This window comes from Mustela nivalis, assembly GCF_964662115.1.
Source record: "Mustela nivalis genome assembly, chromosome: 3".
Lineage (NCBI taxonomy): Eukaryota > Metazoa > Chordata > Mammalia > Carnivora > Mustelidae > Mustela > Mustela nivalis.
In genome coordinates, this window is record NC_139022.1 from 139,500,790 (window position 1) to 139,519,768 (window position 18,979).

General features: G+C 40.3%; 1 protein-coding gene across 2 annotated transcripts in view; it reads right to left on the reverse strand.

Moving 5' to 3' along the window:
* Positions 1 to 18,979, reverse strand: part of HMGXB3 (HMG-box containing 3) — a 45,341-nt gene that overhangs the window by 25,794 nt on the left and 568 nt on the right. For both annotated transcript variants that reach the window (XM_082726277.1, XM_082726276.1), the window contains exons 2-6: positions 16,140 to 16,278; positions 14,858 to 15,032; positions 11,180 to 11,677; positions 10,049 to 10,147; positions 4,234 to 4,365 (exon numbers count right to left, since the gene is read on the reverse strand). In XM_082726277.1, coding sequence (XP_082582403.1) covers positions 4,234 to 4,365; positions 10,049 to 10,147; positions 11,180 to 11,677; positions 14,858 to 15,032; positions 16,140 to 16,278 — 1,043 coding nt within the window. The remainder of the gene's footprint in view (positions 1 to 4,233; positions 4,366 to 10,048; positions 10,148 to 11,179; positions 11,678 to 14,857; positions 15,033 to 16,139; positions 16,279 to 18,979) is intronic.

Genomic DNA, 18,979 nt, shown 5'->3' on the forward strand with positions numbered 1-18,979 from the left:
AAGTTTCAGCAAACAAATGTTGGCATTTTGGGCCTGACCTTCTCTACATCTAGATAGAAGCTGACATATTGCCATAGTAGGCCTAGAAGTCCTAATTGTTTGTTTTGGTGGTCCCTTTATGAGATTCAGTTAATCCCAATGTGGTCAAATCTCACATGGAGAGACTCAAAGCTTCCAATTCTATTGGGGCAAACCCTTTTGTTCCAGATTCTGTCAGATAAATCTTAAGGCTGACCTACACACATGCCACAAACTTCTCCCTTGGTCAAATTAACTCATACATATTAATTACTTACTAGAAAATAATCAAACTCACTAAAAACATCAGCTGCTATTTCAGATCAACCTACTTTAAAAAAATTCCTTGGTGCCATAGCTTTTATCCCGTCAGCACTGTTGTGGAAACATACTATTATTTATACAGACACCTATATTTATATACATACACGTACACAATTTTCTTTTCTTATAAAACAGTGGTTGTCTTCAGAACAGGTCTCAGAAAGGTTTTTAAATTCCATGTGAATGGCGAAAGACCCTATCAACAAGGATTAAAGCTGGGTTCTATCTATGCTGTGCTTCACATCTAATTACTCATGTCGGGGCGCCTGGGTGGCACAGTGGGTTAAGCCGCTGCCTTCGGCTCAGGTCATGATCTCAGGGTCCTGGGATCGAGTCCCACATCGGGCTCTCTGCTCGACAGGGAGCCTGCTTCCCTCTCTCTCTCTCTCTGCCTGCCTCTCCATCTACTTGTGATTTCTCTCTGTCAAATAAATAAATAAAATCTTAAAAAAAAAAAAATTACTCATGTCACCTACGACAAACTTCATTAGAACCCTCATTTTGTCACCATGAAATAAAAGCCAGGCTCTCAGTGTTCACCGACAGCAGTACATAGCCTTCTGTGTGGCCCAATTCATGGTGCAAGGGAATCCCGCACATTGCAGAAGATTAGCATCTGTGGCTGATGTTATTCAATTTCAGTATTCACCCAGTCATTGACTACCAAAATCCCTCACATTTCCAAAGCCAACAGGGCACCACACTGCCTCTGGAACCAATATGGATAACCTTCAAGAAATCTCCAGTAAAGCATTCCCAGATTCTCACACAAAGTAATAATCCATAAGGACAAGTAAATACAGAGAAAAATTCCAAGTAAACCGCATAGAGCCTACTGACTCCTGGAGACTGAAAAGTCAGCAGAAAAACAGGAGACAAGTTTAACTAAATCCCAGCAATGAAATCTTTGAGCAAAGCACTGCCCACTAAGTGGGCTATTTCAGATAAAAATCCTCTGCAGGGAGACTGAATAATTTAAGGAATCAGAGCAAAAAGCTATCTAGCAAGTTCAGATTTCCTTATCTCAGCCTACCCTTTTTAGATGTCACTTTCTTTTAGGATGGAAGGTAAATACTACCAGTTGCCCGCTCAGAGACCTCAATTACCACAATCACAGAGCCAAAGGAGTGAGGCCTTGGGCTGAAAAGCTTTATATATACCATCTTTTGTTCTATCCAATTCATTGGGAACAATGCCCAACTTTCTTGGGCTAATTTTAGCCAGTATGAACTCTGGAACAATACAAGAAAAGGTGAGTCATTTCCTGACGGGCATGAACACATTCAGAGCTTTTCGAAACTATTTATACTTGCTGCTTCAAAAATCAGAACTCCAGAAATCTTAAGATTCTGCAGCTAAACAGCATAGCAATGACTGAGAAGTGTGATTTAGTGGAAAAGCACTGACATAATTAGCTATGTGAACTTAACAAGTCACTTCTCTTGAATCTATTTTTCCTCAGCTAGAGACTTGAACTATCTTGAAAACCAAAGTCACTTTTATCTCTAAAATTCCAAGTGCAATGATGCTCAAATATTACCCTTTTTCTTCTTACGCTCACCAATTCTGGTCCTATGAGACTAAGACATCACAGCATCTACTCTTTACATTATAATTCTTATAAAAACCTTTGGAGAAAAAAAATCTGACTTAGCAGCTGTCAAGATGAGGGACAAGTAACTAAGAAAAAGAACTGGTTTCCCATCATGAGTTTCATCTCAGAAAAAGAACCATGGATCAAAAGTTATTTCAATCAAAGGGGGAAAACAGACATAAATTGGAAAGAAAAGAAAGCTGAAGTAAAAACAGAACCTGAAGAAGACAAGGCCACAGGAGCAGTCAGAACTCTTCCATGCAAAAGCACAAGAAATAAGGTCATTTGACAGATCTGCTGTGCATCTGTGAAGAAGGGCCAAGAAGGATCCCAACTACCCTATTCAATCTCTCTACTGCAGCTTAGGAAGTACATTTTGGGGAGAATAATTAGGGTGGGAGGAAACCAAATGGCTGCACAGCATCACAAAAGAGGTGGTGAGCAAAAGAAACTCAACAAAATCTCCTGAAACACACTAGCACTGGATCCTTCCTGCCCCCTGAAGTGAAAGCATGAAGAACATAATAGAGACAATTACACTGCTACACTATAGTGGCAGCAGTGACCCCTGACTGAGGATTTAATCTAGGAATGTGCCATCCACTTTTCAGGGATAATCTCATTTGATCCTTCCACCAACCCTAATGAGGTAGGCACTACTGTTAACTTCCACTATCAGATGAAAGATAAACCAGTAAGAACAGACATAAAGTGACTTGCCCAAGGTTTCACAGCTAAAATCCCCAGGAGGCAAATGTTTAAACTGAGAAAAGCTGAGCTGACCCCAGAAGTGTACTCCACCGCTCCCCCACACCCCAAAGATGCTCCTCTCTCTTCTATCACTCAGGAAATCTCTGGGGGTTTAGAAACTCAGTGCCAGGAACCTGGTGAGAGACCAAATACCTGTTTCCTTTCTTTTTCTCTTACTTCTTCCATGTTTGTGTATGTCTGTATGTAATCTCCACTCAATGTGCAGCTTGAACTCACAACCTAGAGATCAAGAATCTCACGTTCTCCTAACTGAGCCAGCCAAGCACCCCAAGAAGTGTGTTCTTAATTATTAACCTATTCTGTCTCCTGGGATTTGTGATGCCCTGAACTCCCAACACTCAGCCAGAGGGCAAAAGTCACCATCCCAGTATTTTTCAGATGCTCTACAGAAACTGCCCCCAGGGAACTCAATAGGTATGCCACTACATCAGTTTTCTCTACACAGCTAAGTTTGGATCATGCTGAATTAAACACCTAACAAACACATACCTGGCCTAAAGATTTTCACAAAAACAAAGCACTCTCTTTCCTTTCCTACCTACCCAAATTCTACTAATCCTTCAAGACCATGCTTCTATAACACATCCTTGACTACTCTAATTCTTTTGACCTTTACAGTCTTATGTAAAAAATGTGGCAAGTATGTATGATTTATATCAGTGCAAAGCATAAAACAAGTATCAAAAAAACATGCTGAACTGAACTTCATAGCAGCACAGCTCTAGTGCTCATTCATGTATCAGGCGTCATTTATTTAGAAAGAAACAGAGACACAGGTATACATTTGGAAAGTTAATTATGAAAGACCTAAATATCAGGTTAAAAACCTCTACACGTAATAGGAACTATAGGATACTGAAAGGACTTTGAGCTAGTAAGTGAGCAGATGTGAGTTATGCACCTGAGTAACTAAGCAGTCAGTGTGGAGGGTGGATCATTAAAAATTTAATCGTTAACAGGAAATGAATAAATCAACATGGTGTAGTCATTCATGGGAAGTTATAAAGCAATTAATGATAATGGTCTTTAAGGGTATTTAATGGCATGATATATTAAGTTAAAAAAAGCAGGGGGGGTGCCTGGGTGGCTCAGTGTGTTAAAGCCTCTGCCTTCGACTAGGGTCATGGTCCTGGGGTCCTGGGATCAAACCCTGCATCAGGCTCTCTGCCCAGCAGGGAGCCTGCTTCCCCCTCTCTCTGCTTGCCTTTCGGCCTACTTGTGATCTCTGTCAAATAAATAAATAAAATCTTTAAAAAAAAAAAAGGGAGGGGGAAGCTATAGAACTTGTATATTCACAGAAAAAAAACTGAAAGAAAATACACCAAGATATTAACAATGATTTTTCTTTGGATGGAATAAGATTATGGATAACTCTTTTATTCACTTTTTTAAACAGTCACAATGAAACTTATTTGCATAGTCAGAAAATAAGAACGAGTACTTATTTTTTAAGTCCTCTGTTCTAAAGGGGACCAGGAAGCCTACTTTGTAGGGCTTCCAAAGCAGCAATAACCACTGGAGCTTACCTTTGGGACCCACTTCCCTCCTAGGAAGTTACCACAGGTGGGGCACTTAGGTGGTTTGTGCCTGGTGACATATGTAAAGGAGCAACCTGGGCTGGTGCATGTCCCGTGGCCCCGGCGGGTGTACGTAGTGGTCTGTAAGGAAAAGAGGGGGTCAGAATCAACACCACAGTGTAACCCCTCTTGGATCATGATGACCATTACAACCACAACAATGCCAGGAAGACGCCAGCTTGTAGAAGGATAGCCAATTCATGGTATCTTAAATGGTCAGAAATGTAAAGGTCCTAAGATTAATCCATTTTTTAGAAATGGAGGAACTGGGTTCACATGAGGAAGGATAGCTGCCCAAGGTTACACAGATAGGTATCAGAAATATAAAGACAGGGATAATTACTACTAATTAAGCCAAGTACCACACAGTGCTAAAACACTTTATCAACATCTCATTTAATGCTCTGAGCAACTCTATGAAGTAGGTACTGTAACTACTGTGGTTCAATGTAGTTAAATGCTTTGCCTCAAATTGTATAGTGAATGAAGGCCACACCTAGACCTAGAACTCTGAAGTCTTTGATTCTTGGTCCGAGATTGCTTCCATGGACCTGGCTGCACCTTACAGTTCTAAATACTTTGAAGAATTTGCTTCATCTTCATTCTTGTTAAAAATCAGAGAACCAGGGCGCCTGGGTGGCTCAGTGGGTTAAGCCGCTGCCTTCGGCTCAGGTCATGATCTCAGGGTCCTGGGATCGAGTCCCACATCGGGCTCTCTGCTCAGCAGGGAGCCTGCTTCCCTCTCTCTCTCTGCCTGCCTCTCCATCTACTTGTGATTTCTCTCTGTCAAATAAATAAATAAAATCTTTAAAAAAAAAAAAATCAGAGAACCAAGGACTTAGGGTTCAGAGATATAAAACTAAACAATAGCACTTTAAAAAAAAATGGGAATTCCAAAAGAAATCAAGTCCTCTGATACACAACAGAATTTATTTGCATATGAATACATTCAGCTACTAGCTCTCACCATCTCCCCTGACTTCCCTTTGAAGAAAATGATTACAGTGACTTCCCTTTGAATAGAATGCTTACAACGGGTTATTACATTTCAGCTGCAAATACAAATTAGCCATGCTCCATTTTTGATTAACACTGCAAAGAAAACATTTCCCTGTCAGATTTGTTCTGTTCCTTATGGGTGTTTACTAAGATATTAATCCCACCTCCCCAAGACTGGCCAAAAAGCAAAAAGCTCCCTTGAGGAAACACCAAGCTGCTACTAGGTTCCTTCTGCCAGAACATCTAGGGAAAAGGGGTTTGTATTAGTGGTAGCAAGTCAAGGATGAGGATGGGTGGTGTGGCACCCAGAAGAGACGGAGCTTTGAGTTCCAACTCTAGCACTAACACAATGGGTGACCTGGGGTTAAGTCACTTTAGCTCTCGGACCGTGGGTTTCATCTCTGTAAAATCACCCGCCCTTCCTATACCCTAAAGAGCCAATGAGGTAAGAAATAAGGAAAAACGTCACTTAGTAACTTGTAAATGATTCTACAGGTTTGTGAGAAACTATTATTACTGGGATATAAAACATCTTTCCCCTTCGCTCAGACTGTGGCTCTATACAGAATATTCATTCTGGGAGCGCCTGGATGGCTCAGTGAGTTAAAGCCTCTGCCTTTGGCTCAGGTCATGATCCCAGTGTCCTGGGATCGTGCCCCACTTCGGGCTCTCTGCTCAGCAGGGAGCCTGCTTCCTCCTCTCTCTGCCTGCTCTCTGCCTACTTGTGATCTCAAGTCTGTCAAATAAATAAAATCTTTTTAAAAAAAAAAATTTATTCTGAACACCACCAGAAAGCAGAGTAAAAATTGAAGTTAGGCCACGACTATAAATAAATTACCACAAACCTAAACAGCAGTTTATAGAAATAAGGAAAAAAACACTAGTGTTCGAGGCTGATTTTTTCATTCTTAAGTATTATTTATAAAAGCTTTCTGGAAGAGTCTGGCTGACACTTATTTAATCATGAAAGAATAATAATTTCCAGGACAGCAAAGGCTCAGGAGAAACCTGTAATTTCACCATGAATTAGGTTGCAGTGACTCTTCTTATTGAAGATATGACTACTTTCTCATCTAAAAATAGACTGTTTATCCACAGGTTTTACAAGATAGACTGTGATAAGGTAAAGATGTACATATTAATCCTCAAGAAAGCACCACAAAAACTAAAACAAATAGCTAATAAGCCAGTAAGAGATAAAATAGATTCATAAGAAATATTCAGTTCAAAAGAAAGCAAAACAAAACAGAAAACAAAGAGTAAAATGACAGATGTAAACCTAACTATATGTTCATACATTAAATGTATATGGCCTCAATACTGTAATTAAAAAATAGAGATTGTCAGGTCTTGCTCTTAGATCCAAACTATATACTGCCCACAAAAAAAGTACATTACATATAAATAGATTGAAAGTAAAATGCTGGAAAAAGATTTAGCTTCCTAATAATAATCAAAAGAAAGCTCAATATCAAAGTAAACTTCATAGCAGACAATACTGTCAGAGATAGAGGTCATTTCATAATGATGAACGGGTCAATTCATCAAGAGGACATAACAATCCTGGGATGCCTGGATGGCTCAAATGATTAAGCATCTGCCTTCATTCAGCTCAGGTCATGATCTAAGGATCCTGTGTGTTGGCTCTCTGCCCAATGGGGGAGTCTGCTTCTCCCTTTCCCTCTAGCCCCTGCTCTCTCAAAAAAATAAATAAAATCTTAAAAAAAAAAAAAGACATAACTATCTTAAATGTTTAAGTACTTAATAACAAGAGTCAAAACACATGACACAAAAACTAAAAAAAAAATGAAATAAGATACAGATAAATAGTATTTACAGTGACAGGTGGATACCTTCTTTCAATAACTGACCAAACAAGCAGAGAGAAAATTAGTCAGGATATAAAAGAATTGACCACTATCAATCAACTTGACCTAACCTGACATGTATAGAACACTCCAACTCAACAGACATTCTTTTCAAGTGCACACAGAACATTTATCAAGACAAACCATATTTTGGGCCATAAAATAAGTTTCAATGTATTTAAAAGGAATTAAGTCTTATAAACTACAAAGTTCTGACTATAATGGAATTAAATCAGAAGTCAGTAAAAGGAAGATATCTGGAAAATCCCAAACATTTGGAAAGCAAATAATGTACTTTTAAATAACTAATGGGTCAAAGAATAAATCAGAAAGTATTCGGAACAAAATGACAATAAAAATATACCATATCAAAATTTGTGGGATGCCACCAAAGTAGTGCTTAGAGGGAAATGCATATCCCTAAGCAACTGTATCAGGGAAAAAAGGTTTCAAATCAATGACCTCAGCTTCTATCTTAAGAAACTAGGAAAGAATAAATTAAGTCAAAGTAAGCAGAAAAAAGATAATAAAGATCTGGGCAAATATCAGTGAAATCCAACAAAGAAAAACAAAAGAGAAAATCAATGAAACCAAAAGCTGATTTTTCAAAGGTCAATACAATTGATAACCTCTAGCCAGACTTGTCAGGAAAAACAAGAGACCCAAATTACCATTATCATTGATGAGATAGGTAAAATCACTACAGTCTACAGATACTAAAGGATAAGCATTCCTCAGGAACTTTAAACAGAATTACCATATGATCTAGCAATTCCACTCCTAGGTATATTCACCAAAAAACTGAAATCAGGGGCTCAAACAGACATCTATCCACTAAATTTCATAACAGCAGTATTCACAAGGGCCCAAAGATAAAAACAAACTAAATGTCCATCACTGTCTGTGAATGGATAAACAAAATGTAGGATATACACACAATGGAATATTATTCAGCCATAAAGAAATGAAATTCTGATACATGGTACAAGACAGGTGAACCATGAAAACATACTAAGTGAAAAAATGAGACCATAAGGACAATATATGCATGATTCCCTTTATGTGAGGTACCTATAATATGCAAATTAAGAGATAGAAAGTAAAACAGAGGTTACCAGGGGCTAGGGGAGGGAAGAATGTAGAGTTATTGCTTAATGGGCCCAAGATTTCTGTCTGGGTAATGAAAACTTCTGGAAATAGGTATTGGCGATGATTCCACAACACTGTGAATATACTTAATGACGCTGAATTGTACCCTTAAAAAATGGTTAAATTCATAAGTTTTATGTTATGCATATTGTACCACAGTTTTTAAAAAGAGTAGTGTTTTGAACAATTTTATGTCAATAAATTTGAAAATTTAGATGAGATCGACAAATTCCCTAAAAGACAAACTACCAAAGCTCACTCAAAAATAATCTATATCTAAATAATCTAAAATTATTTTAAAATAATCTAAATAGTCTTGTGTGTATTTTAAAAATTGGACTTGAGATTAAAAATCTTCTTTTTTAGATTTAAAATCTTTTCCCCTGGAAATCTCCAGGCCCACACTGACTCATTGGCAATTACCAAACATGTAAGGAAGAAATAATACCAATACCACTACCACACAAACTCTTCCTGAAAAATGAAGAGGAAAAAGTATGTCTTAACTCTCTTTGGTAAACATTACCCTGATACTAAAACCAGACAAACACTATACAAGAAAATTAAAGACCAACATCCTACACATAGACACAAAATTCCTGAGCAAAGTTTCAGCAAATCAAATCCAACAATATACTAGAAATGATTGCCAAGTGGAATTTATTCAAAGAATGCAGGGTTGGTTTAACATTTGAAAAACAATGAAATTAACCACATTAACAACTTAAAAAGAAAATTCCTACAACCATCTCAAAAGACCGAGGAAAAAGCATCTGACAAAATCCAACATCCGTTCCTGATAAAAGCTCCCAACAAACTAGGAATATGAGAGAACTTCCTAAACTTGAAGAGGGCATCTACAAAAAACCTATAGCTAATATTATACCTAATGGTAAAAGACTGAATGCTTTCCTCCTAAGATGAGGAACAAGAAAGATATCTGCTCTCACCATTTCTAATCAATATGGTATTGGAGGTCCCACATAGTGTAGTAAAAAATAAGGAATCCAAATCAGAAAAGAAATAAAACTATCTTTATTCAAAGACAACATGATCAACTATGTAGAAAATGCAACAGAAACTACAAAAAGGCCAACTTTAACAAAGTTGCAGAACGGAAGTTTAATATGCAAAAAAATTAACTGTTATATATTACTACTGAAAAATCAGGTATTGAGAAAAGTTTTGGGGGCACCTGGGTGGATCAGTGGGATGGGCCTCTGCCATCGGCTTGGATCATGAAAAAAAACATGAAATATTTAGGGATAATAAATCTCAGCCCCGATGCTACAGTATGTGATGAAAAAAAAACATTAACTGAGAATCAAAAGACCAGGGTCCTGGTTCTGGCTTGTTTTGCAGCCCAGTGGCTTTGAGTGATAAAGAAACCAGTCCTTTCTCTTCTCTAGGCTTCTTTTGTAATCTGTATGCTAGTAAGATTGAATCAGACTAATGGCCCTCAATTTTTCTATATCATGTATGCTTCTGAAGATTTTGCAAGAGGCACTGAACCTATCCTAGGTAAATACTCTTAAAGAGAAAAGTTTATATGTACCTCGAGGAGTTTAAGGAGCCTGCAGAGCTCCCTTCACTGAACCTCCCACCACCCCATCCCCAGTAAAGTGTACCTAGAGCAAGTAATTTGAGGCCTTTGCCAGTCCTACTGTCTAAACGTTATGAGACTTTGAAAACTACCTGGAAAAGAATTCTTTTGGAGCCCTATCTCCATCAACTCCCCACACACTGACCAGTTTGATGGAAGTGGGGTTCTCCACGACTGAGTAGGCAGGAAGAGGCAACATGATGAACTGTGTGGCTGGCGCAGAAGAGCTACTCTCGCTGGAATCCTGTGGGCACACGGAGAGAAGGACAGTTTTACTGAGATGGAATGAAGAATACCCAGGGCCACCCACAACAAACACTGAAAAACGGATCAAGTCCAATAACCAGACACAGTGTGCTTATCCAAAAAAATAAGTCTACAATTATCTCAAAACTTTAATTAAGAAAAAAAGATACAGAAAACTTTTACCACGAAGAATGTGCTATCCTCATTTTACAAATAAGAAAACTGAGGTCCTAAGAGACTTAGGACTCCGAAGATCACATAAGTGGTTAGTGAAAGAACCCAACTATTCTGACCCTGTCAAATGCTGACACCCTATTGATCTGCCTTAAGCAAGCAGGTGGCATGCTTCATTATCATAAACAGTCCTGAGGCAACAAACAATAAAATGGACTTAGGCCTACCACAGATTCCTTTCCAAGGAGCTACCTGCTCTCACATCCAGGCCATCCTACATTCCTCTTGGCCTGAGCAGAAGTCCTACTCTGAGGGTGCCACATTACCCAGGGTAACAGAGGGCATGGTGGTAGCTCCAGAGCTTCCAGGGGGACCAGGCTGTGGGATCACTGAGACTGCTCTTCCCAACTGGGCATGGCCAGCCAATCAACCTGGCCTTGAAGAGAGCTTCCTTTTTCCTACCCACTGTGCATCCAGGAAGACCATCTGAAAATTCTCCTGAATTTTCAAGGTGCCACTGTGTTTGCTGACAATCTTCAGGGAACATAAAATCCTAACAGCTTGAGAGGCTCTAGCTTTGATTCATGGATAACCCGTATCACTGAAATGCTGTTAATGCACCTCATGTACTCTCTTAGGTGAAGAAAGTCCTGGCTGTGCTGGGCAAAAGGAGTTGGTAAGAGGGCCTAAGAAACTGAAGAGAACTTTAAAGCAAGCCCAAGGAAAAAAGGTTCAAGAGAACTGGAGTCCCACTAGAAGTCCACACCAGCACTCTTAATTACCACTGCATGGTGCTAGCTACCTTTGTAGGAATTCCAGATGAAGTAAAAGAGACATAAGTACCAAAGTCACTTACCCTCATGACAGTTACCACTGACATGCTCTCCCCAACCTGGGCGTGGGGCACGGCCAGGCTTCCAGTAGGGAGGTCTGGTGAGCCGTTCACTAAAGTCTCTTCAATTACCAGGCTTGTCTGGTACGGTTGGTGGCTCTCCCCTACCTCCAGGGAAGCCTCCTCCAGGAGCACATCCTGACTAAGGATCTCTGAGGTGGTGATCTCTTGCACGGCACCCGGCTGGGAAAGGGCTCCCACCTCCTCAGCTAGGGACTCCACAGCCAGGCACTGCTCTGCCATGCCTGCATGGCTAGGCACTGCCTCCGGGGCACTGCTGGACACAAGTGATGGTCCTTTAGGGGACACCTGGTTCTGGGCCACACAAAGCTCTAGCTGAGGGCAACTGCGGTCTTCCTGTAGGCTGCTCTTGGGGATGATGATGTAATCTGAGCGGGGGAGGATCTTGCGGAAACCTGGGATGTCCGGAACCACAGCAGTCAGTGCAGAAAGCTTGGAGTTCTGAGGACCAGGAAGCCAGGGAGGGGGAAGCAAGCAGAGAGAAATGGTGTGAGACCACATACACATACATCTATAATTTTTTTTCATTTTTTGGATTGTTTTCTGCAAAAGGGACCACAAAAACTCCTCTCTTGACCTAAGATTTCAAGAGGGTCAGCCTCTGTCAACAGTAATGTCGTCCTCCTCTGAATCACACTTTAGCCCAAGTAGCTTACTTGCTCAGTCACACAGGAGACAGGTAATAGGGATCCGACTCTGGAAAGGACACTGATCTTGGCATTTGAAACGGTGAGCTGGAATCTCAGATCTGCAGTCTTGAGCAAATACTTTCAATTTTTGGGTCTTGCTGCTCTATTTGAATTTAGCTATTTACGAGTTCCTTTCCAGCTCTGAAACATTAGGATTCCAAAGTAGCCAAAGACTTAAAAACCAGAAAGTATAATGTTCAATAAAACCCCAAAAGGCATAAAATACAAGTCAACAGGCCAAACTGGAACTCAAGGCAGCAAGCAAGAATTCTGATAATACTGGTTTCTCTCCCAGACTTATAAAACAAAGGATGAACCGATCACTTCACAAGAAAGAATGTATGTATGCATGGCGTTATCTGACAGAACCTGTATATACTGGGGGCAGCAGAGGGGGGATATAAATATTAACACTAACTAGTAAATTAACATTCAGAAAATAACTTCCTGACCTTATCATTAACAACACTATTAAGTTGAGTACTATTATTGTTCCTATTGAAGCTTGGGGAGGTAAACTTCCCCCAAACACAAAATTATTAAATAGTAAAGACTCCAAACCAGGTCTTCTAAAGAGCAAGGAAACCAGGCACTAAAAGCAAAACGGCTCATGGCCAAAAAAAGGGTACTTTTGCTTTATTTTTTCAAATTAAACTGCAAGTTACTAATAAGAAAAACAGAAAAGTTCAAAGTCAACAGTTAAAGTGAGAGTTGAAATTAAAAGGAAATAATTTCAGATGCATCTTTTAAAAGGAACACTAAGTCCATTACAAAAAGATCCTTAAATACATCAAAAGCAAGAAGTCGATGAGACTACTTAAGGTACAAAGGCAGCACTCAGATGAAAGTTGAAAGCAGCACTCAGATGAAACATAAAAGCGAACAGGCCAAATCCTTTATGGAGCCTTTACTGGAGAGATAATGGAGAAATAACATTCTCAAGTCACCCTTTGAAGTAGACAGGTTAGAGCAAGATTGAGTGGTAGTAAATGCACAGAATGATCTGGACTTAATCAACAATCCAGGCACCTAGACACCAGGCCAACCTGAATGACACTGGAACTATGGGCCTTGCCACATGGCAAGAGACTGGAAGGACTGCCGAGAAGCCAGGCTGCCACAAGGTCTCTGACAGGATCCCGAAGTATGAAGGCAGGAGGGTCTCACCTTCGCACCAGGCAATCTCAGAGAGGTCAAACAAAGCACCCAAAGCCTTACTAAGTCTTGGCACATTCGGATAACTCATGCTCTTAAATACCACCTTTTCTTATCATGTGGCCCCTGGACACTTAACCTACTGAAGAGTGGTATTCACTGACCAAGGCAGCATGTGTCAAGGACTCAGCTAAGAGCTTATATTATCTATTTTAAACGCTATGAGTAGATAGTATTATTTCCCACTTTACAAATGAGGAAACCAAGACTCAAAGGTTAAGCAATTCTTCCACGGTCACAGCTAGTTAATATCAGAGCTAATCAATTCATGTTCTTGATAGTAGTTCTAGAGAGGATGGCAGATATAAAGTCCCCACATGGATAAGAAAAAATCATTGCAGATAATTTATTTAAAAACTGTTTTGAGGAGCCTGGGTGCCTCAGTAGGTTAAGCCTCTGCTTTCAGCTCAAGTCATGATCTCAGGGTCCTGGGATCGAGTCCTGCATCGGGCTCTCTGCTCAGCAGGGAACCTGCTCCCCCCCTTCTTCCTGCCTCTCTGCCTACTTGTGATCTCTCTCTCTGTCAAATAAATAAATAAAATCTTTAAAAAAATGTTTTAAAAGACTTAAAAAGGGCCTACATTAGTGTGTAGCTTTAAAAACCATTATCACTCTGGGAATAGGCAAAATTTTCCTGTATCGGGGTAAAAAGGTTGCTAACTTTATTGATGGGGAAACCAAGGGAATGTATACTTTTCCCAGACTCCCCTTCCCCTTCCCCAAAGGAACTGTCTCCCAGATTCAGTTTACAAACAAATCATCTAAAGGAGGGGGTACAGGGATGCCTGGGTGGCTATCAGTTAAGCATCTGCCTTTGGCTAGGGTCATGATCCTAGACCTGGGATGCAGTCCTGTATTGGGCTCCTTGCTCAGCAAGGTGCCTGCTTCTCCCCCTGCCTGCTGCTCCCTTTGCTTGTGTTCTCTGACAAATAAATATCCTTTAAAAAAATTTTAAAAGGAGGGGGTACAGACGGGTATCTCCAAGACCTTAGATAACACAAAACTCTTCCACAAAGAGAAATGCCAAGCCACTAAGAGCAAAATAATCTAAATGGCAGTGGTAGACGGCCTCCACTAAGAAAACACAACCTCCTCCGCTCTAACATAGCTGTTGCATTCCTGAAAAACCTTGGCTCTACATTATCAAAGAAGAAATCAGAGACAATGTTTCAATTGAAAAAAGGAGTCAAGGTGTTAACCTTGCAACAACAAAGTTATTTTTCCTGAAGCAATTTCAGTTTAATAAAAAACCAGCAGTATTAACAGTTGTCAGTGTTCTGTTATTGTGAACCAGAAATACAAAATGGCTGACAGACACAATCTAGAACACATCCTTACGCATTCTTTAATTCAGGCCTGTCTCCTCCATCATCTTCTGCTTCTGGCATTGTGCACAACCACCAGTGTTAATAGAAGAATGTGACATTATACAAAGCAGCTGTATCTACTTCCACACTCACCAGCCTAACTGCTGATTATGTTATAACTGACAGCAATCAATATAACACATATTCATTACTTTCAATTAGTAAGGTGAAAACTCATGGGGTACAGAAAAAATGCCTTATAAACTACTAAATTAAGGAAGATAAAATGGACTCAACTCGAAGTTTTTCCAAGAAGAGAAAAGAAGAAAAAAAGAGAGTGGGATGGGCTCTTCCCAGGGCCTTCACCACTGACCGAATGGGGAAATTAGCTGGGGAAAAAAATTACTTACAGGATCCAAACCTTCTTTCTCTAGTTTGGCTTTCTCCAGGTAGTAACTCCTCTCGGCCACGCTGAGGAGCCTCCAACTTTCACTAATCTTCTTATTGATCTCAGACTGAGGGAGGTGGGGGAGTTCCTGCTGCACTTTCAAGTAGATGTCGTAATAGTATAGAAGGTAAGCCGACCTAAAGGAAGGAATAACTTAAGGTCTTCCCTCATTCAACCAGTGAAGTGTCAGGGTTTGCTAGTGAAGAGGCAAAAACCTAGCTTTTCATTTCAAAGCATTTATCTAAGTAGGAACTGAAGCAAACAAACATTTAAATAATAGCTCAGGGCACCTGGGTGGCTCAGTTAAGCAGTTAAGCATCCGGTTAAGCAGTTAAGTGTCAATGCCAGATAAGTCCCACAACCCACTCCCTGCTCAGCAGGAGTCTGCTTCTCCCTCCATCCCTCCCCTCAGCTTGTGATCTCTCTCTCTCACACACATACACATCCTCTCTCTCTCAAATAAAATCTTTAAAAAAAATTTTTAAAAAGAAATAAATGAATACATAAATAACAGCCCCATCGGTGTACAGGTTTTTCCCTCCAGAAACCTGGAAGCAAAAGCCTATCTGACTTACTTTTCCTTGGACCAGTTTTTCTGCAGGAATGATCGGCTCTATAGGCAAGTATGAGCAAAGATAAACAAGTACACTGCCATCCCACTCTTGGGAAAGGTTAGGGGCCTAATCACAGTCTGGTTATCACCCACATGCTTTACTTCTCCACAAAGCCTCTGGTCATCTCACTGGCCAACAGCACTGAGAAAGGAAGTAAATTAACTACCAAAGTAACCCAAAAGTGGTAACCTCAGCAAGAAGTTTTAGAGGATTCAGTTAAGAGCGAGATTAGAGCTATAGCATGGATAATCTTTATAGTTATCACTGATCTATTACAATTCTATATTTTAATGAATTTCCTATTCTAAATGCTTAAAAATCGATAATGTTAATAATAAATAACATTATTTCATTTGTACATAGCTTCCATCATTTGTATGGTACAATTTCCTGTGACAGCATGAAAACATGATCAAGATCCGGTCAGGAATAGCAACTGCGGGTATCAATCCACAACTTCCTATTCCCCAGCTCCCTCACCCCACAACACATTGCCCATCCAAAGACTTCACAATGAATATGGCACTCTCAATGAGTCTGGATGCAGCCGGCAGCCTAAAGTCTTCCTCAACACAGCTCTCCAAGCAGCTTGTGTTTATAAATGCTAGCTACCAAAAGGTGTTGGCTAACCTGGGTTTCTTGGCCTTTTCTCCATGTATTTTATACTTTTTCTTCTTCTTGGGTGGCCCAGGGGAGGTATAACAGTAGGCTTCCTCAATTTCCTCCATCACGACAGTTACCTCAGTACCATCATATGATGCATCCATGGCTAGAGGAAAGTCAAACACAAACAGGTTTCAAGAATCTATTTTCCTAAAGAGGACAGTAGCCACTTGATCCAACGATCCCCTATCTCTGCCAGGGCCTCAAGGTTCAGTCATTTCCCAAACTCAGCAGATCCTAAGAAGCACTAGGCGTATTTGATAAATATACAGATCCCAGGGTCCCACATCAGCTCTTCTGAATCAGAATCTCCAGAGGGTATGGAAATCTGTATGCTTAACAAGTACCCCAGGTGATTCCTCTGACTCAGCAAATTTAGGACCACTAGCTTTGACAGGTCATTTGCTTATATTCACTCCTGGGATATAGTTATTCATCAACTCAAAGATTAGCCCCACATTATAACAATTTCATATGGTAAAAGGTGAAAAGACTAAATCTGGCCAGTGGTCAGAGGTTCCAGACCTTCTCTCATGTTTCATCACCTTAAGCAAACTGCTTCATTGACTCATCCAGGTATTCATTCAGACATGCAGTAAATACTATATGTAAGAAATTCTTTACAACCTGCCAGTTTGTGACTTTGAGCAGATCCTTTAGCTGCTTCAGGTTCAAATTTTTTCACATATAAAAAGACAGGCATCCTTTGGCTTAGGTCATGATCTCAGGGTCCTGGGATTGAGTCTGGCATCGGGCTCTCTGCTCAGCAGGGAGCCTGCTTCCCTCCTCTCTTTCTGCCTGCCTCTCTGCCTACCTGTGATCTTTGTCAAATAAATAAAAATCTTTAAAAAAAAAAAAAAATCGGTGTCTCACCCACCTTACCACAGATTTATAGCATAAGGCTCAAAGGATACCACAGATATAACTCTTTGAGAATGCCCAGGTGTTACACAAAAGACAGGGCTCATGACTAAAGATGAAAGATCTATGGCTGAAGTGCTTCATGATCTGCCTAAGGCCACCACACCCAAACAGGTACTTGAAAGATTTTTTTCATTCAAAAAGCCGACTTTTTTTTTATATGACACTCTCCCCATTTCCACTAGCAACCCTCTAAAGAGCACTGTTCAATGACCTTTCTGCAATGATGGAAATGTTCTGTATCTGCACTCTCCAATATGGCTATTAAGCACCTGAAATATGGCTACTGTGACAGAGGAACCGAATTTTGTTTTGTTTAATTGTAATTAATTTCAATTAGCCACATATGGTTAGCGGCTATGGTACTAGACAGCTTAGGTCTAAACAGTAATCTGACAAACATTAGCTCCCTCGCCTAAGAAACAGAAAATGAACAGCTCTTTCTAGAAAAGGAAGGCATTAAAAAACCTGAATGACTAGTTCAATAAGAGTTAGCCTATTTGTGGCCACGTTCTCAGTTGGGAGTTTTACCCAAAAGACTCAATTCTTGGAGGAGGAAAGGTTCCAGAAACCACTTCAATTTTATTAGACAGAAATGATATACTGTGTTTGCTCTTGAAAATCTGTCGGAAAAGAACTCAGAATTCTGGAAAGACGGAGTAGCAGTAAATACAGGGCAGATCTGTGTATTATAAACCCACTCACATCTCATTTAAACCTCACTCTACAAATTATGAGGTATCTGGTTAAGGTATAATGAAAAAAAGAGCATTGTTAAGCAAGGAGGCCTGCCTCCAAGGCTCAACTCTAACCATGTGATCTCAGACAAGTCTATACTACACCCTGAATTTCAACTGTTCCTCCCGTGAGAGGAAAAGGCTGAAATCAGTAGCTCCTAAGTCTGGGGGAGGCAAGAATACCTTTTGAGAATGTTGTAAAAGCTAAAAACCCTCCCCTAGAAAATGCAGACAAGCGACATGTCCCCTATAATTTCAAAGATGGTCTCCAGTTAAAAACATACTATTCCTAAGGTTCTTTCTTGTTGTCATCTCTAATGATTTCTCTTCCCATTAAAACAAATAAACCCTGCATGCTGTCTCAGTGCAACCCAAGAAGAGAACATAATCCACAACTTGGTTAGGTAATTAATAGGCCAGTGCCTTCAGAGGGTAAGGGTAGCTAGAATTCAAATCAAGACTATGTGGCTATTATGCTTTTTTTTTTTTTTTTTTTGCCCTTAATAATTGACTTCTTAGCCCTTGAGAGTGTTGCAGATAAGCAGTAACTGCAGGAGAGCATCTGTAAAAAATGACATGTAGAATTTTAGCACCCAGAGCAAAACAATTTAGGAAGAAGACCCATTACAACCACCGTGGGGTGGGGGGTGTTTTTTGCTTGTTTGACTACCCCCATTTTAAGCCTGAGTCTAAGATTATTTTCAGACCCTAGGCCTCACTTCAGCAATACCCCCCCCCCAAAACGCAGAATAATATAAAGGTAAAAACCAAGGTCTGTGGAAAGCAAAAAAATCACGACTAAGTTACACATTTTTATAGCACCCGCACAGAGCTCTATGACCTTGAGCAGCCTACTTATTCTAAGCCTCAGTTTTCTCTTCTGTAAAACAGGACTAAGGGCAGTAGTTGAAATTGGAGACACTTTCACTGTTCCATCAGATGCACCTCAAAACCTCGGGTGATGGCCTTTGACAGTTTGGCTAGGGGTCACGGATTGTCTTCGGGCTAGTTCCTTTCCCTCTCGGTTTCAGATGTCCCAAACGTACCGAATGCGGCAGCAGAAGACTAATAAGGCTTACTGGTCCTACTCTGTGGAAAGGACAACCGGGCTCAGAGAGCCGCAGCATCCGGCTCGAGGTCGCCCAGCAT